Raw genomic sequence first — 18,947 nt, 5'->3', positions numbered from 1 at the left:
CCCTGCCCCGCCGCGCCGCCCACCGCCCGGCGTGCGCGCGGCTGGGCGAGCGCGCACGCGCGGCTCGCGCGAGGCCGTTGGAAAGCGGGGCCGGGGGCGGCGGCGCGCAGGAGTCGGCCGTGAGCGCGCGCCGCGGGGAGGCTGACCGCCGGGAGGGCGGGGTGCGTTGTGACACGGCACGCGACCTCTGCGACCCCAAAGTCTCCGACCCAGCCCCCACACTGTCGCCTACTCCCGGCCCTCTCTCGGGTCTGCGTTCCACCTTAAAAGCTGGGACCGGCACAGGAATGACAGGCGTCGCAGCCAATGGCGTCGCGCGCCGTAGACCTAGCGCCCAGTCAGAGAACGCGATTGCGGGGGAAGGGGGTGGAAGCCACCCCCTGGTCCAGGTGACTCTGGCTGGGAGGGGGAGAGGGTCCCCGTCAGAGGGTAGGATCCCCACCCGGTCGCCACCTCCGGACGAGTTACCGTGGACGCAGCTGCCGGCCGCGGTATCCTTGGGTGCCGCAGCCGAGGAGAGGGATGGAGGAGAATCAGGAGGCTGGAAAGGAGGGCAAGGTAAAGAAAGGATGCAAACCCCCTCCTAACCTTCACCTCGCTCCATTACCCCGTGATCCCCAATCATGGAGCGGGGGGTGGGGCTGGGAGGAGAGAGGTGAGACTGACCAAGGGAGAGGGACGCCTCTGTGACACCTGCTCGGGGCGATGAGGATGCTAAGGGAGGGAGGGCTTTACCTTTGGCCTGAAAGACGGAAAGGGGCGCATCACTGTCATTTCTCCCCACCCCTCCACAGGACCGACTCAAGCCGGCTTGATGGAGAAGAAAAGGAGCAGGGAGTGTTAGGGATTGAGAAAGGACTGGTGTCCTCTCCTGCTTTCCCAAGAAGCACTGATGACTTCACTTGTGTATCTGTGTTTTTATAATCATAAGCCCATTCTTCATTCTTTCCTCTTGACTTCATTCATTCAACAAATATTTATTGAGCATCTACCTTGTGCCAACGAGTTAGGGGCTGAGCCTGCAGAGGTGAACACTTTTGAGGGTTGGAGGGCATGTGCACAGTGACTGTGGCTGAGGATGAGAATGGAGCAGCTGGGGTCCCATCTCCCTCAAGCAGGTACCAAGCAGGTCAGCGCAGAGATGCCGAGGCAGCAGAAAGTAGTCGGGACTTGGGGTTGGACCACAACAATGAGCCGGACTCTGTGTTGGGGGGAAGGGAATTGGTCAGATGCAGAGCCAGCCTGCCCTGGGGTGTAGGAGAAGCCAAGAAGTAGGGGTTCAAGTGGAGTTTAGAAGGGTGAGAGGGGCTAAGAGAACAGAAGGTGTCTGCTTTGATGCTTATCAATATTCATATTCATAATCAAATTAGTTAATACACATAAAACCTGTAAATACATGTAAAAGGTTTAGAGTGGTGCCTATTATGTTAGTAACTTATTATTATTACTGTTATCATTATTATAAATATACAATATAGTGTGGACTTAGTCAGGGTCTGTGGTTTTCACTTGACTAGCAAAGGGGTCCATGGAACAAAAAAGGTTAAGAACCCCTGCTGTAAATTAAATTGCCCTAAGATTCTCCTTCAAATTTAGAGAAATTATTAATAAAAGAACATATAAGTAAAAGTATATTAGAGAAAAATATGAAATAATAATATAAAGTACTTGATTAATTCAACAGAATGCAAGAAAGAGAATAAAGGAATAAAAAACAGATGGGACAAATAGAAAACAAAACACAAGATGGCATGTTTACAGCCTATTTATCAGTAACTATGAGTAAACTAAATACTCAACTTAAAAACATAGATAGATTGGATTTTCTTTTTTTAAACAACTGTACTTTGTTAAAAGAGACATACTTGGGAGGCAGATTTGGCTCAACGGATCGAGTGTCCGCCTACCACATAGGAGGTCCAGGGTTCAAACCCAGGGCCTCCTGACCCGTGTGATGAGCCAGCCCATACGCAGTGCTGATGCTTGCAAGGAGTGCCGTGCCAGGCAGGGATGTCTCCTGCATAGGGGAGCCCCACGTGCAAGGAGTGCGCCCCATAAGGAGAGCTGCTCAGCACGAAAAAAGTGCAGCCTGCCCAGGAGTGGCACTTCACACACGGAGAGCTGACGCAACAAGATGACGCAACAAAAAGAGACATAGATTCCCCGTGCCACTGACAAGAATACAAGTGGACACAGAAGAACACACAGCGAATGGTCACAGAAAACAGACAACTGGGGGGTGGGGGGGAGAAATAAATTTTTTAAAAATTTAAAAAAAGAGAGACATACTTTAAATATAAGGACACCAAAAGGATGAAGTAAAAGGATGATACATACATATCATGAACACACTAACCAAGAGAAAGCTTACGTGGCTGTATTAATTTCAGACAATGTAGACTTTAAATCTAGAAGTATTATTAGAATAAATACATTTTATAATAATAAAAGAGTCAATTCAACAAGAAGATAAAAGAGCTCTAAATTTATATGCACCTAATAACATAGCTTCGAATACACAAAGTAAAAGATAACAGATAAAAGTAGAAATAGACAAGTCCACAATTATAGCTAAGAGATTTTAATACTATCTCAATAACTGATAGAACAGATAAAAAAAATCAGTAAGTATTTAGAAGATTTAATAACATGATTAATCAACTTGATCCAATTGAGTTATGTAGAGCTCTATATCCAACAACTGCAGAAAACACATTCTTTTCAATTATACATGAAACATTTACCAAAATACATCATATGCTGGCTATAAAGCAAGTATCAACAATTTTTTTTAAAATTGAAATCATATTGAGTATGTTCTCTGATCCCATGGAATTCAATTAGAAATCCAGATAAAAAGGTAATCACATCCCCAAATATTTAGCAATTAAGTAGCATGCTTCTAAATAACCTATAGGTCGAAGATGAAATAATAATTGAAATTTGAAAATATCTTAAAATAAATGATTTTGATATGTCAAAACACATGGGCTGTAACTAAAGCAAGATCCAGAGGGAAATTTGTTCCTCCAAATGTATATTTTAGAAAAGAAGAACTGTTGGAAAGTCAGTGATCAGTGATCTAAATTTTAATTTCAAGAATCTGGAAAAAGAAGACCAAATCAAATCCCAAGAAAGTAGAAGGAAAGACATAATAGAGATAAAAGCAGTAATCAATAACCAGAAAATAAGCATGCAAATGGAGAAAATCAATAGTGCCAAAAATTGGTTTTGGGGAACATTAAAGTTGATAAAGCTCTCTCAAGACTGATAAAAGAGGGAAACGGACTTTGGCCCAGTGGTTAGGGCGTCCGTCTACCATGTGGGAGGTCCGCGGTTCAAACCCCGGGCCTCCTTGACCCGTGTGGAGCTGGCCATGCGCAGTGCTGATGCGCGCAAGGAGTGCCCTGCCACGCAGGGTGTCCCCCCGCGTGGGGGAGCCCCACGTGCAAGGAGTGCGCCCGTGAGTAAGCCGCCCAGCGTGAAAAGAAAGTGCAGCCTGCCCAGGAATGGCGCCGCCCACACTTCCCGTGCGTGAAAAGAAAGTGCAGCCTGCCCAGGAATGGTGCCGCCCACACTTCCCGTGCCGCTGACGACAACAGAAGCGGACAAAGAAACAAGACGCAGCAAAAAGACATAGAACACAGGAAAACGGACTTTGGCCCAGTGGTTAGGGCGTCCGTCTACCATATGGGAGGTCCGCGGTTCAAACCCCGGGCCTCCTTGACCCGTGTGGAGCTGGCCATGCGCAGCGCTGATGCACGCAAGGAGTGCCTTGCCACGCAAGGGCATCCCCCGCGTGGGGGAGCCCCACGCGCAAGGAGTGCGCCCGGGAGGAGAGCCGCCCAGCGTGAAAAGAAAGTGCAGCCTGCCCAGGAATGGCACCGCCCACACTTCCCGTGCCGCTGACAACAACAGAAGCGGACAAAGAAACAAGACGCAGCAAATAGACACCAAGAACAGACAACCAGGGGAGGGGGGGAAATTAAATAAATAAATCTTTTAAAAAAAAAAAAAAGACTGATAAAAGAGAAAGAGTGTGTGAGAAGATTACAGAAAGGAAGGGGAAGAACACAAATTTCTAATACCAAAAACAAAAATAAAGATATATAACAAGTTTATGCCAATAAATTTGATAATTTGGATGAAATGGACAAGCTCCTTGAAAAATGTAACTTACCAAACTGATACAAAAAGAAAGAAATCTGAGTTATCCTAGCCATTAAAGAATTAAATCTGTCATAGGGATCACACTGGATCCCTGGTCAAACCTCTGGGGCCACGAGTCAATTTTCAGGAAACACAGAAGACAGAGGAACATGATGAACTGTACCCTGAATATGCAATCAGCAAAATTCAGACTGTGGGAAACTCTTCAAGTCAAAGAACCCAGGTTGTTCTACTGATAAATTGGAAAGGGGAAAAAATGGGGCAGAAGAGGGAAACTATAGATTAAAAAGGGCTTAAATGACATCGATAAAAAAAGCATGGAAAAGCAGATGTGGCTCAAGAGGTCCCAGGTTTGGTTTCTGGTGCCTTCTAAAGAAGACAAGCAAGGCAGTGAGCTGACGCAACAAGAGACACAAGGAAAACATAATGAGAGACACAACAGAAGCAGAGAGCAGAGGTGGCTCAAGCAATTAGGTGCCTCCCTCCCACATCAGAAGTCCTGAGTTCAGTTCCCAGTGCCTCCTTAAAAGAAGATCAGCACACAACAAACAGACAGAGCAAATGCAAACAATGGGGGGTGGGGAGAGATAAATAAATAAAATAAATATTTTTTTTAAAAGTGGGCAAGACTAAAACACAGTATTTAGGGATGCACACTTAGGTGGTTAAACTATAAAGAAATAAAACCAAGAGAATACTGTAAAAGTCAAGATGGTGGTTTCTTTTGAGGGAAGGGAGGTTGTGCTGCCTGAGTATGGGCTAATAATAGAGGGGCTCCTGGGGTGGCTGGTAAAATTCTATTTCTTTATCTGGGTGGTGCTTTCAAGGATATTTGCCTTATAATAATTCATTAAGTTATGTACCGGTTTTTTGTAATTTTTGAATTGTGCTTTAATTTACAATAGGAAGTTTAAAGGAAAAGAAAAATAAGTAAGGGACTAAATGAAGATGAATGAATGAATAAAACCCTGCCAGCCACACAGGGATCAGTGATGAAGGTGTGTCATGAACCTAGGATTAAGAGGGGATTATGGGGTAGAGTTTTTGTTTGTTTTGTTTATTATTATTACTGGAGTAAAGAAAACACCCTAATATTGATTGAGGTGATGAATACACATCTCTGTGGTTACACCAAATATCACTGTACACTTTGGATGGATTGTATGTTTTATGAATATGTATTAATGAAATCGATAAAAAAATAAAGATAATTCGATTAAAAAAAACCTTTCCAAACCATATCTCTAAGCAAAAACAGCTTCACAGGTGTGGCAGTTTGAAACTATTTTAATTCTAATATTAGAGAGAGGTTATGTTTGTGGACTGGTCCGCTCCTGTAGGTGTAAGACATTTTTTCAATTGGACTACCTCAGTGAGGCGTGCGTGACTCAGGTTGAGTCTCTGCCCTCTTGCTGGGTTCAATTAAAAAATGGAGACACACTGGAAAAGAGACTTCTGCAGCTTTTGATCCTGCCATGTGACAGATAGGAAAGGCTTAGGCATCTGAGGCCCTGGGTAGAGCTGAGCCATTTGCCTGATAGCTTGCAGCTGGAATCCGGAACAAAGTGGAGCAGCCAAGCCTGAGAAAATAGGCCCAGTAAGAGACAAGCCCTATGCCTGGTTGCCCTCATGTGAGCTCCAGAAGACACTACAGCCTGGAGGGGAAGGGAGGCCAAGCAGAGACCACCCATCATCTTGCTTCAACATGTGGCAGCTGTTTTGACTGAGAAAGCACCTTTTATGGTACCTTGAGTTGGACTCTTCATAGCTTTGGAACTGTAAGCTTTTACCCCAAACAAAAACTCCTTATAAAAGCTAACACATTTCTGGTACCTTGCATCGGCAGTCCTTTGGCAAACTAAAACAACCGGTAAATTCTCCTCATCATTAAAGGAGAAATAGTACCATCCTTATACAAAGAATCCTAAAGAAGAGAAAGAGAGGGCACAGTTACCAACTTGTTTTATGAGGCTAGCATAAGCAATAGATTAAAAGATTCTCCCAGGAGTGCCAGGTAGTTTAATATATGAAAATCAATTAATAAGATTCAGCACATAAACAGAATAAGAGGAAAAACCATAGGAATATTTCAATAAAGGGAGATAAAATTGATAAATTCCAATACCCTTCAAACTAGGCATAAAAGGGAGCTTCCTTAATCTGATAAAGGGTATCTAAAAACATCTTCACGGATAAAATTTGAATACATTCCCTTTGAGAACAGGAACAAGTTAGAAGATATCCACTATCATGATAATACCACATCTAGTCTACATTGTACTAGAGGTCATAGAAAGTGAAATAAAGCAAGAAAAAGAAATAAAAGGTATAAAGTTTGGAAAAGAAGAAATAAAACTGTCAATTAGTTTAGGTTATAGGATCATATATGAAGGAAATTCAAAAGAATCTACAAACTGTTAAAATTAACAAATTTAGCATGGTCCCTGGATACCAGGTACATATATAAAAATCAACAATTTCTATATACTAGCACAAACAATTAGAATATTAAATTTTTTAAAATTCCATTAAAAATAAAAAAAACAAATCACCAAATACCTAGCAATAAATGTAATCAAAGATGTGCAAGATCACCACATAAAATACTGCAAACCACACTAAGAAAAATTGAAGAACACCTAAATAATTGGAAAGATATTCCACGTTTATGGATTAGAAAGTGATATTATAAAGATGTCTATTCTTTCCAAATGTATCTATAGATTAAGTGCAATCTCAAAATCCCAGCAAAATTTTTGATGGGAACTAAGCTGATTCTAAACTTTACATGGAAATGTGAAGGACCTATAAGAGCCAAAATGATTCTGAAAAGGAAAAGCAAAATAGGAAGCTGTTTTAGTTTGCTAAAAGTTGCTGGGAGAAATATATCAGAAATGGGTTGGGAGAAGTGCATGTGGTTCAGGCGACTGGGATCCCACCTACTACATGGCAGGTCACTGGTTCAGATTCTGGTGTCTCCTAAAGAAGACAGCAAGCTGGTGCAATGGGCAGGCATGGCAAGCTGATACAACAAGAGACACAAGAAGAAAAAACATAATGAAAGATATAGCAAGGCAGGGAGCAAAGGTTCCCAATGCCTCCTAAAGAAGACAGCAAGCTGACACAATGGCAGGTGTGGCAAGCTGACACAACAAGATGATGTAACAAGAGACGCAGGGAGGAAAAACATAAAGAGAAACACAACAAAGCAGGGAGCAGAGGCGGCTCAAGAGATTAGGCACCTCCCTCCCACATCAGAGGTCCCAAGTTCGGCTCCTGGTGCCTCCTAAAAAAACAAGGAATGGGAAACGGACTTTGGCCCAGTGGTTAGGGCGTCCGTCTACCACATGGGAGGTCCGCGGTTCAAACCCTGGGCCTCCTTGACCTGTGTGGAGCTGGCCATGCACAGTGCTGATGCGCGCAAGGAGTGCCGTGCCACGCAAGGGCGTCCCCCGCGTGGGGGAGCCCCACACGCAAGGAGTGCGCCCGTGAGGAAAGCCGCCCAGCGTGAAAAGAAAGAGCAGCCTGCCCAGGAATGGCGCCGCCCACACTTCCCGTGCTGCTGACGACAACAGAAGCGGACAAAGAAACAAGACGCAGCAAATAGACACCAAGAACAAACAACCAGGGGAGGGGGTGAAAGTAAATAAATAAATAAATCTTTAAAAAAAAAAAAAAACAAGGAAGAAGAACAGACACAGCAAGTGGAAAAAAAAAAACAAGGGGGTGGATAAAAATAAATAATAAATAAAATAAATCTTAAAAACAAAAAAGAAATGGGTTGAATTTTTCAATGAGGATTTATTAGGTTAAAAACTTGCAGTTCTGAGGCTGGGAGAGTATCCAAATCAAAGCATCAGCAGGAGCGCCTTTCTCCCTGTGCGGCAGCTGTGGGCAGTCAGGCACACGGCCGCATCCATTCATCTCTCCCCTCTCCTCAAAGCCTGTTTACTTCCAACTTCTGGCTAAAGTGGCTTCATCTCAGCTTCTGTGTTCCGTTGACTTCGGTTTATGGCTCCTAGAGTCTTCTCTCTCAGTTTCTGGGTTCCTCTGTCTCTACAGCTTTTTCTCCATATCTACAGCTTTTTATTCCTCCATTTATAAAGAACTCCAGTAAAAGGATTAACACCCACCCTTGGTCACACAAGCTAATCAAAGACCTTAACTGAAGTAATTTAATCAAAAGTTTCCACCTACAATCAGTTTACATGCACAAGAATGGATTAAGGGAAGTGGATGTGACTCAAGCGATTGGGCTCCCATCGACATGTAGGAGGTCCAGGGTTCAATTCCCGGGTCCTCCTGGTGAAGGCAAGCTGGCCTGTGCAGCAAGCTGGCCCAAGCAGAGAGCTAGCCCATGTGGAGTGCTGGCCCGTGTGGAGTCCTGGTCTGCGCAGGAGTGCTGGCCTGAGCAGAGAGCTGGCACAGTAAGATGACACAGCAAAAAGAGACAAAGAGGAGAGACAATAAGAGATGTAGCAGACCAGGGAGCTGAGGTGGCGCAAGAGATTGAGCACCTCTCTCCCACTCCAGAAGGTCCCAGGATCAGTTCCCAGTGCCGCCTAGAGAGAAGACAAGCAGACACAGGAGAATGCACAGCAAATGGACACGAAGATCAGATGAGGGGGATGGGGGGGATGGATTAACCCGAAGGGCATGATTTTCTGGCATCCACAAAAGCTTCAAACCACCACAGAGGCCTTTCACTATCTGATTTCAAGTCTGCCTATCAAATTACAGTCATCAAGACAGTGTGATATTATGGTAAGGACAGACAATGATCTCAGTGGAACAGAATAGAGTCCAGCATTGATCACACTTAGGAGGGCAATTGATTTTTGATCAAGATGTGCAACAAAGCAATTCAATAGTGGGGAAAAAAAAGTCTTGTCATAAAATAGTGCTAAAATAACAGGCTATTTATGTGGCAAAAATGAATCACAACCCATACCTCGCAGAATATACAAAATATACTGAAGATGGACCATAAACTTAAATGTAAAAGCTAAAATTATAAAGCTTCCATTAAAAAAAAAAGAGTACGTTCATGACCTTGGAGTAGGCAAAGTTTTCTAGTTTTCTTCAAGGGTATACAAAAGCCTTAACCATTAAAGAAAAGGCTGCTTGCTATATTGGGCTTTTAAAAGGATGAACCGTTAAGGGAGCCTTCATAGATAGGTATGAATTAAATTGAGTTTGCACCTAAGATTTGTGTACTTTGTGGAGGAGGTGACTTCAGGGTCAGTTCCCTCCTGCAAGCAGCGAGGGGGCCGGGCAGTCACCAGCATCTCAAAATGGAGAGGAGAGGTGACCAGCCCAGCTGTAGACTCCGTCATCTGGTGGGACCTTGCCAGTTCCTGGGCCCACAAATCTCTCAGCTCCCTCTCTGCGAGACAGTGAGAGCAGGGAGCCAGGAAGCCTCTGGTGTGAAAGGAAGACAATGCTTGAAGGTAGAGTGGTTTCTAAGCCCCTTCCCTTCTCATTAGTAGCATTTGGCACAATGGTGTGTACACTGTAGGTGTTCAATAAACGCTTGGTGAATGACTCAGTGCCAGAATGAGTAAGCAGCTTGGTGCCTCATAAATCTTTTCACTTGAAGAAAAGTATTGAAAGGAGTGGTTTCAGCCATTCCTTTTTGTAAATTTACACAGGTATCTCTTGTGTATTTTGTTTTAAAATAAAAAGTATGGTGATCTATGGATTATCAAAAAATTTAAAAATGGTTTCAGGAATCCCTAAAACGAGGCAGATACTTTTCAGACCACTCACTTTAAGTGCTGGCGAAGGAGTGCCTCAGCTGGTGGGTGAGAGGCTGAGCAAGTGCCTGGGTTTTGAAATCAAGACACAAAGTCAAATCTGGCCCGGTGGGGAGTGGGTGTAGCTCAGGGGTTGAGCGCCTGCTTCCCATGTATGAGGTCCTGAGTTCAATCCCTCGTACCTCCTAAAAAAAGAGAAATCTGGCCCTGCCACTTCATCACCTCGTGACCTCTGTGGTTTTGGCTTCTACTTCTATAAAGCAGAAGGAAGTGTGCCTGCCTCAGGGGGCTCAATGAGCTAGAGGGTGGGCAAGTGTTGGGGCCACTGTAGAGCTCTGAACAGTGGCTTCTCGGGGTCCTTCTCGGATCGCCCATGACCTGGGGTGTTGCTCCTGAGGTAGGCTCCGCAGCAGAAGCAGAGGGCCTGTGGCGAGGCCGGGCAAGGGCCCGGTGGCCGTCACATCAGGGCCCTCCTTCCCCCACAGTCCTGCTCCGTGGATCTGCAGGGAGACAGCTCCCTCCAGGTGGAGATCTCAGATGCGGTGAGCGAGCGGGATAAGGTGAAGTTCACCGTTCAAACCAAGGTGAGCTGCATGGGGTGGGGAACAAGAGGGCCACCTGCAGGAGGCCCCAGGAGCCCCAGGCGCCTGCATTGCCAGCCTCTGGTCCCCCACCTGGAGCCCCCCCTCCCGTCACTAAACTGGAGCCTCCACCCGGCTCCTGCCCACATCCCTCTTAGAAAGCAGATGTCTTGCCCAGCCTTTGGTCCTCACCATCCCCTGGCCACTGTCGTGAGTGAACTTGGTCCTCACCTGGGGTGTGGGTTGGGGGAGGCCCAAAGGTGGGGTGCCTGAGAGGCTTGGTGGGCGCAGGGTTTGGGCAGGGAGACCTCAGCACAGGCTTCCTGGCTTCCAGAGCTGCCTCCCTCACTTCGTCCAGACGGAGTTCTCCGTCGTGCGGCAGCATGAGGAGTTCATCTGGCTCCACGAGGCCTACGTGGAGAACGAGGAGTACGCGGGCCTCATCGTGAGTGGGCCGAGCGAGGCGGGGGCTGCAGGGGAAGTTGCTGATGGAAGGCCGGGGCAGGCTGCCGGGGCAGGGCTGCTGGTCTCAGAGGCACCAGAAGGTCCCTGGCTCTGTCCTCCCGTTGAGCAGATCCCCCCGGCCCCTCCGAGGCCAGATTTTGAGGCTTCGAGGGAAAAGCTGCAGAAGCTGGGTGAGGGAGACAGCTCCATCACCAGGGAGGAGTTTGCGAAAATGAAGCAGGAGCTGGAAGCGTGAGTGCCACCCCCTCTCACCTGTGGCAAAGCCCCTGCCCTGTCCCCTCCCAAAAGCCCCAGGCTTTCTTCCCCTTTGGATACTTGGTGACCCTGCCGTTGGTGGACTCTGACCTCTGAGCCCAGGGCTGAAGGGGAAGGGCCGGGATGATGGGAGCCAGGGAGGGCCCTCGAGCTGCCTGCCACCCCCCGCAGGGAGTACCTGGCCATCTTCAAGAAGACAGTTGCGATGCATGAAGTCTTTCTGCAGCGCCTGGCGGCCCACCCCACCCTCCGTCAAGACCACAATTTCTTTGTCTTTTTGGAATATGGCCAGGATGTGAGCTGGGCCTGGGTATTGGGGTCACCCCCAGGGGCAGGGACTGAGCCTGGAGGGAGGGGAAAGCTGGGCTGGAGAGGGGACTCCAGCTGGGTGCAAGCCTCCATCCCAGTAGGCACCGCGAGTGGCATAGGACCTGGGGAGGGGCGGTGCCAGTGCCATCCCAATATGGCACCCTCCCCCTGTGCCTCAGCTGAGTGTCCGAGGAAAGAACAGGAAGGAGCTCCTTGGAGGTTTTCTGAGGAATATTGTGAAGTCTGCTGATGAAGCCCTCATCACCGGCATGTCAGGGCTCAAGGTGACCCCTGGGGCCCCTCTTCGGGTTCAACCTGGGGCCTCAAGTCCACAGCAAAGACTGAAGCCAGGCTGGCCGGGGGACGGAAGCCACTGGTGGGGCCTGGCCTGATTGGAGGGAGATGGGGAACCTTGGGTGCCCGCAGCTGCCATGCTCCTGGTGACCTGGGTGTAAGTGGGTCTTGTCTGACTCCCCTAGGAGGTGGATGACTTCTTTGAGCAGGAGAGGACCTTCCTGCTGGAGTACCACTCCCGCATCCGAGACGCCTGCCTGCGGGCGGACCGTGTCATGCGCTCCCACAAGTGTATGCAGGGCCCAGGAGGGCCTGGATTCCTCTGCCCCTCTCCCCAGTGATCCTAGTCCCTAGGGGAGAGAAGAGAGCAGGGAACACCATGTCCATCCTTGGCCACAAACACCAAGGGTGGGGGCCGGGCGTGCAGACCAAGGGTCTCTGATGCAGGTTGTTCCCCAACAGGCCTGGCAGACGATTATATCCCTATCTCAGCTGCACTGAGCAGTCTGGGGACACAAGAAGTCAACCAGCTAAAGACGTGAGGACTTGCTCCCCTTTGCCCCTCCTGGCCTCCTCCTATGCCTGTAATACTATGTCTGTCCACTAGGGGCCACTCCTTAGAAGGCTACATTCAGGGGGGGTGCAGAGGCTCATGTGGGGGGTTTGAGAAGAGGAAGAGAAATTTTCCTGAGGAAAGCCTCTACCATGCCCCCCTCCTCCTTAGGAGGAGCTAAGGGCAGGGAAGCATTGAGCAACCCCCTCAGACGCCTGCGCTAACCTACTCCCCCCTACCTCCTAGGAGCTTCCTTAAATTGGCCGAACTCTTTGAACGACTAAGGGTGAGTACCACCATCACGCTGAGGTCTCCCTAGAGAGCCTCTGCAGGAAAGAATGAGTCCTGGGAGAGGAGACGGCTCCAGGAGCATTTTGGAATGCAGTGGGCTTACCACCCTGGCCTTACACTTTAGACTAATATTTAAAAGTGGAATGGAGACAAGAATCCAGCTTCAAGTATGTGGGGTGGGGGATTTGAGGGGTGGGAGAGGGCAGGTTCTGACTTGGAGAAACACAAGGATGTGCCATGGGCCTCTGGCGGGCTGTGCCTGCTGCCAACATTGTGCCCTAGACCCACACTTCTGAACTCTTCTCCAAGAAAGTCAATGGCGTTGTCTGCCAGGAATTATAAAACATGCCAACACATCTCTCCCCCTTCAGTGGCCCTGCCCTTCTACACAAAGCCCAAAGCCATCGGCTTCCTTCTAGGCCTTTTGTGTTCTGGCCACTACCCTCCCTTCCCTGCTCTGCCGAAGGGCCCCTCACTGCACACCTGCAACCCCTCTGGCTAACTCCTACTCAGCCCCAAGATCTAGGTCAGATACCACCTCCTCCGCGAAGTCTTCCTGGGCCTTTTGCCCTGAAGGTCAGGGCCTGTCCTAGTTATTCCCTGTGTCTATAGAGAGGAGTGGCCCTCCACCTAGCTGCCCTTCTGGAAGCTCCCTCCCTAGTCTCCTGCTTCTCCACAGAAACTGGAGGGCAGAGTGGCCTCTGATGAGGACCTGAAGCTGTCGGACATGCTGAGATACTACATGCGAGACTCACAGGCAGCCAAGGTGAGAGGCTGCCCCGCTGTGGACCTCAGGGCTAGAGGCCGGTGGGGAGGGAAGGACCGGGCCGGGCAGGTGAGGGCCGTGGGCAGCAGTGCCTGCGTACCCCTGCCGGCCCCAGGACCTGCTGTACCGGCGGCTGAGAGCCCTGGCTGACTACGAGAATGCCAACAAGGCGCTGGACAAGGCGCGCACACGGAACCGGGAGGTGCTGCCCGCCGAGAGCCACCAGCAGCTGTGCTGCCAGCGCTTCGAGCGCCTCTCGGACTCGGCCAAGCAGGGTGAGCCCCAGGGCGGCGCAGACGCCCTTCAACCCCACCCGGCCTGTCCTGCAGGTGCCCGGTTCAGGTGCTCCATTCCTCTCCCTTCTCCCCAGAGCTCATGGACTTCAAGTCCCGGCGCGTCTCCTCCTTCCGCAAGAACCTCATTGAGTTGGCAGAGCTGGAGCTCAAACACGCCAAGGTGAGCCCTCCGGCCTCCCGCTGGCCCCTCCAGGTTCCTGGCAGGGGTCTGTGGGGCTGGCAGGGAGGCGGTCAGCAGCCTGTGAGCAGCCCCAGCTGCAGCTCAGGGCCGTGCCCCGCCCCCCGTCTGGGCCAGGACTCTTCCCTTTGTCAAGGGGAATAAGTCCTGAAGAAATGGGGCAGGGACATAAGGGACGGGGCAGGAGTCATCTGAGGCGCAGGAAGAGGATGGGGACTCCCGGGCAGGGGTGTCAAGGAGCACCTCTCCCCTGCAGGCCAGCACCCTGCTGCTCCGGAACACCCTCGTCGCCCTCAGGGGGGAGCCTTAGAGCAGCCAGAGCCCAGCCAGGCCTGATTCCCACCCCCCACCCAGCAAGAGGCCTCCCCACCCCTGCAGAAAGATAGGACAGCCTGGGGGGGGCCCTAGAAGTCGAACTTCCCTCCCAAGAAGGTGCAGGGGCCATCTCTACCCACCCTGTCCTCCTCCTTCACAAATAAAGAGCCTGGCTTGGTGACAAAGGGGCCTTTGAGTGCTTACTTCTCCCAGCCGAAGAGCCCACTCAGGAATGCCCGCTGCCAGGGCCTTGGGAGGCCAGGCCCTGGGGACATGAGGGGACACTGCTGCATCCTCAGCCCCTTCTCCAAGAGTCCCAGCAGGCTCTGTGGGACAGTGCAGGGCCCAGAAATTGGAAACGAGTCTTCAAGGTTTGTCCCCACCGTCACACACCCTAGCATGCACCACATGTCTAGGACAAATCACAGATCCCCTACTCCCAAGGAAATGAGCTACCCCTTCCGGTCTCCTCAGAACCCCTGTAAAGCCCCAAGGAGCTCAGAAGCAGCTCTCCCAACTCCAGAGGTATTTTTGGCTCAGCTGACTGAGACAAGGACTAAATCCTGTATTATCACTCCCAGTCAATTCTACCCTAGGGCTACACAGCTCAGGTGAAAGCCCAAAGGGCAGGGTCAGGTCCCAGCCAACACCCTCTTGGATAAACGCAAGGAGGTGGGGCCCAAGATACTGGAGTCTGAAGTCCTTGGCCTCCACCTGGGTGCTCCACCCAGAATGGGCGGCAGACACGTCTGCAGATGGCCAAAGGCTCAACTGAAACTGGACCTGGCCCTCTGCCCTCATAAATGCAAGCCAGTGGGCCAAGGAAGGCAGAGGAAAGACAAAACAGCACCTTGAGGGTGGAGACGTGAGTCAAGAGGCCACCTGTGACACTGCAGAAATTGTACAGCCCAGACCTGGCAGGACTCAGCAAAGAATCTGAGAATAGACCTCCCTGCCCCCTGGGTGAGAACCTGTAAGAAACCAGTTCAGGCACAGTCACTTCTCCAAGACTCCCTACAGTTGGCCTGGCCCCAACTGCACACCACCCCCAGAACAGTGGAGTGGCGGCTCACAGAAGCGGGGACACAGAACGGGGCTGGGGCGTCACCAGGATGGGTGGGGTTGGCTGGTGGCAGGGTGGAAAGATGCTCCCACCTCCCCAACAAGGACTCCTGAGACTCAATCCCTAGACATGCATCCCATTGTCAGTCTTTTTATTGTCACTGTCAGTCTTTTTATTGTCGTCTTTTGTTTTTAATCAGGGATTCCTTACTGGTCCTGTGTCCACCTGAGCAGCCAGGACCAAGGGAAAAGGGGAAGGAGACGGGTGGGCACAGGGTGGGGTCATCTCCACAACATTCCATTTATACACAGAACTAAACAGACAAGCACAGAATCACTATTGCGGTTAGAAGTTGGCAGCACGGGGAGGGCGAGGAAGGAACAGATGAGGAGAAGATGTCAGTCATTAAAAAAAACACAGGCCCTCCCAAATTGGGGTGCCTGGGGGTGGGGGAGGACTTGGTCTGCTTCAACCCGAGAGGAATCAGAAGATCAAAAGCAGTTTGGGGAGACCAGAACCGCCAGGAGTGGGGGGAGAAGGAAGGTCCAGGGGGTAGGGGGGCTGTTTGGCAACTGGGGTGAAAGGTTTGCCCTCCCCCTGCTGGGATTCCCCCAGCCCCTCCGGTCTGGCAGGAAGGGGGCAGCCTGCAACCCCCATGGTCAGGTCGGGGGCTGCCGGATGCTCCAGGCAGGGGGCTGGAGGGGCTCACAAAGGCTTGCCCTCCAGGGAGATGACAGTACTGCCCCCCAGCTTCTCTGCCAGGGTGCAGCGGTCCTTGACCTCCTCGTAGCAGTTCGCTTGTAATTCATGCTTGATTCCTGTGGGGAAGAAGGGGAAGCATCTGTGAGCAGGAAGCACTGGGGTGGAGGGAGAGTTCCTGTGGCTGGGAAGAAGCCAATCAGAGCAGATGGTGGGAATAAGTTACCTGCCAGCAGGCAAGAGAGAAGAGGACCTCCCGCGCCGTTGACCCCAGCCCAGTGCGAGCCAGAGGGCACGCAGTGCCACCAACGATGGCCCTTACCTGTCAGTTTCTTCTTGATGGCATCCTTGGAGCTAGCATAGATCATTTTGCTCTTCAGGGGTGCACACTCAGGGGCCCTAGAGAAACAGAGCCAGGGGGCTGGCAGCCAAGTCCCTCCTGCAAGCCCAGCAATCACCCTCAATAAATGATTTTGAGAAACCCTCTAGCTAACTGTCAAGCTGTGGCACTGCCCACTGACACTGAACTGTCCTGAGACAAGCCCCTGCCACAAGCACACATCCCTGGGTTATACCAGGACTCCCAAAACTTCTCATCCAGAGAAAGGGTCAAAGGGCAAAGTCAAGGCAGGTGACAGGAAGAAGTGTCTGAATGAAGCACTCACCAGAAAATAAACACCAGGTCCTCCTTCTTGCTCTCCTTGGTCTCATAGGTGGCGTCATAGAGGGCGTAACGGCAGTCCTTGTCCGGCAGCATCTTCACAAAGGTAGTGTAAGGATCGTCGACAGTGTGGCCCACATCACCTACCAGGATCTCCTTGCCCTCTTCCAGGATGATGTTCTTTTTGTCCTCACTCAGACAGAAAAGCACAGCCTTCTTGCGCTTCTTCACCTCCTCTGGTGTTGATGACTTGCGCACCTTCATGTCGTTGAACACCTTGATGACGCCATCAGAGACAGCCACACCGGAAGCCTGGAGAACAGCCATACACGCTCATAAAGAACAGGTTTCTAGAATCTCCCCCCCCCCATCCCCTCCTTTATTTTCTCAGAAGACCCAAGTCTGGATGCCAAAGTATAGTTCCTGGCCCCATGTCCCAAAATCTCTTTCCCAAAATAAATGTTGCTTTTTTCCCACCCAAGCCTCTGACAAAGGATCAGAGGGGGGACGGGGCACAACCCCAGAATGGCAGCCATGGAAAAGACCTCAGATCACCCAGTTCCACAACCCCCTCCATTTCACAGGCTGGAACACTGAAGACCTGTGAGCAGCAGGACCTTGACTGAGATGTGAACTCAGCGTTGAAAGAATCCACAGGTTACTGACTCAATTCCTACTCAGAATCTCAGCTGGTGGGTAAAAGTGCTGAACTGGAAACTTCCCAGAGATGAGAGGACGACCCAAACACCTAGGCCATGGGTCTTCTCTTCGGGGAACAGACAACCAGGACCCCAAATGCTAAAGGAACACCACAGTGGATGTCCATCATGACTGCTCAGTGCAATTACTTGCACTATCCTCTTCACTGCTGGGGTCTCCCCCAACTAAAGGGGAATCTCCCAATTAGGGCTCTGCCAGACAACTCCCTGCCCTCCAGGAAGGGTGCAGGGCCCCAGAGATGGCTGACAGAAGTTATCAACCCAAATTCCAAAGCCCAGAGTCCCCGGGAGGAACTTCTATCCCACATCCTCCTGGGGGAAGCCCGGGTTAGGAGAGGCAACGACTGTCCACAATGAAATCTGCACGCTCCACTCCTTGCAGAGGAAGCCGGCCACGGGATTCAGCCGCTTCCGGAGTGGGAGAGAGATAGCTCAGGCCCGGTTCTCTCCCCTCCCTTCCCTCTCCCCCCAAGGGAAAAACCCTTGCCCCAGGTAGCGGCACCTCGAGGGCCTCAACCCCCCGGGGAATAGCCTTTACCACGGGCAGGACAAAATCCGGGTAGCTACACAACCTTTGACTCGCAGCGGAAAAAAAAAAACAAAAAACACGGCGGGGTGGTTTCCGGCGAAGACCGTCTAAGTCATTTCCCTGAACTCCGCGCCACCCTCAGGCCCAGGTGGGAGAGCCGATGGCCCTTCGTCCAGGGCTCCCGGCCCATGGCCAGGCCCGAACGTGTGGCGCACGCGCCGCCCGACAGCGCCATTCCCGCCCGAGCCGGCTGGAGGGGCCCGACGGCCACGCTCGCTTCGTGGGTTCGCTCGCTCCTGCGCGGTGGGAGCCCCCAATTCCAGTCGCCCAGGTCCCCATCGCCCCAGCAATCCGGGCGCGCCGCCCCGCCCTTCCCGGGCGCGGGCATCCCTGCCACCTGTTCCCGAGGAAGGACCGCTAGGCGCCCGAGGGGGATTGACGCGGAGCCAGGAACCGCCCTTGGGTGCGGTGCAGGAGACAGGACCGCTAGAGCGCGTCTCCATCGCTCTCCATCGCAGCCGTCCCGCCGGGTCGCAACGCCGCGTGCTCCCGCCGAGCGCGCGCGCCCCGCGAACCGACTCGCTCGGGTCCCCTCCGCCGCGCGCCGGCGGCTCCGCGAGGGGCAGGCGCGCGCGCGCCCCGGACCCCTCCCCCCTACTGAGGTCTGCGCTGGCGCACCAGCGGGATGGGGGAAGGGAGACCAGGGGGCGCGCGAGCGACGTCCGAGCCGGCCCTCCCCGGCGCCCGCGGGCGCGCACGCGCACCCCGGTGCCACCCGCCCCTCAGCGCGAGACCCTCGTCCCGCCCGCGGCGCTGGCGGAGGGGGTGCCGACGTCGCTCCCCGGCCCCTCCCGGGTACGCAGATGACCGGGCCGCAGCCGCTTTTCCTCGGGCGCTGTGGCCTGCTGCTCACCATGTTTCTGGAAGCGAAAGGGATGGAGCAAGCAGACCCAGTGACGGGGTAAGCCGCTGCAGCCGCCGCCGGAATCCGACTGAGCGCGGCCTCTCCCGGCCCCTTCCGTTTAGTAGGAGCCGCACAATGAGGGG

General features: G+C 51.6%; 2 protein-coding genes and 1 long non-coding RNA gene across 4 annotated transcripts; 2 read left to right on the top strand and 1 right to left on the bottom strand.

Moving 5' to 3' along the window:
- The first annotated feature begins 72 nt into the window (after positions 1-72).
- On the top strand, positions 73-14,414 carry SNX32 (sorting nexin 32). Its single transcript, XM_004478608.5, has 13 exons — positions 73-558; positions 10,412-10,510; positions 10,842-10,952; positions 11,082-11,203; positions 11,399-11,522; positions 11,716-11,820; positions 12,016-12,121; positions 12,293-12,368; positions 12,630-12,669; positions 13,354-13,440; positions 13,556-13,715; positions 13,811-13,896; positions 14,171-14,414. Exons 1-13 carry the CDS (start codon positions 523-525, stop codon positions 14,222-14,224), a joined length of 1,206 nt encoding a protein of 401 aa, XP_004478665.1. The 5' UTR covers positions 73-522; the 3' UTR covers positions 14,225-14,414.
- Positions 14,415-15,426: 1,012 nt separating this feature from the next.
- On the bottom strand, positions 15,427-18,926 carry CFL1 (cofilin 1). 2 transcript variants are annotated; one of them, XM_004478609.5, is made up of 4 exons: positions 18,814-18,926; positions 16,657-16,964; positions 16,314-16,390; positions 15,427-16,110 (listed from the first exon to the last, which is right to left on the bottom strand). In XM_004478609.5, the coding sequence occupies exons 1-4, from the start codon at positions 18,814-18,816 to the stop codon at positions 15,998-16,000; spliced, it is 501 nt and encodes a 166-aa protein (XP_004478666.2). In that variant the 5' UTR covers positions 18,817-18,926; the 3' UTR covers positions 15,427-15,997. The 2 variants fall into 2 exon arrangements, with proteins under 2 accessions (XP_004478666.2, XP_058161137.1); XM_058305154.2 differs by lacking the exon at positions 18,814-18,926 and adding an exon at positions 18,298-18,493.
- On the top strand, positions 16,851-18,001 carry LOC131279972 (uncharacterized). Its single transcript, XR_009187489.1, has 2 exons — positions 16,851-16,998; positions 17,237-18,001. It is a non-coding gene; the product is annotated as an uncharacterized lncRNA (long non-coding RNA).
- Positions 18,927-18,947: the final 21 nt, after the last annotated feature.

Source organism: Dasypus novemcinctus, chromosome 10 (assembly GCF_030445035.2).
Source record: "Dasypus novemcinctus isolate mDasNov1 chromosome 10, mDasNov1.1.hap2, whole genome shotgun sequence".
In the NCBI taxonomy this organism is placed as follows: domain Eukaryota; kingdom Metazoa; phylum Chordata; class Mammalia; order Cingulata; family Dasypodidae; genus Dasypus; species Dasypus novemcinctus.
Note: the sequence above shows the minus strand (reverse complement) of the source record. Positions and strands in the feature narration are given on the sequence as shown.

Coding starts and splice junctions, on each gene's coding strand:
- SNX32 (XM_004478608.5), top strand. CDS start 523: ATGGAGGAGAATCAGGAGGCTGGAAAGGAGGGCAAG. Junction 11,523..11,715: donor TTTTGGAATATGGCCAGGAT/GTGAGCTGGGCC, acceptor CCTGTGCCTCAG/CTGAGTGTCCGAGGAAAGAA. Junction 13,716..13,810: donor CTCGGACTCGGCCAAGCAGG/GTGAGCCCCAGG, acceptor CCTTCTCCCCAG/AGCTCATGGACTTCAAGTCC.
- CFL1 (XM_004478609.5), bottom strand. Junction 16,391..16,656: donor GACCTGGTGTTTATTTTCTG/GTGAGTGCTTCA, acceptor CTGTTTCTCTAG/GGCCCCTGAGTGTGCACCCC. Junction 16,111..16,313: donor CATCAAGAAGAAACTGACAG/GTAAGGGCCATC, acceptor TCTTCCCCACAG/GAATCAAGCATGAATTACAA.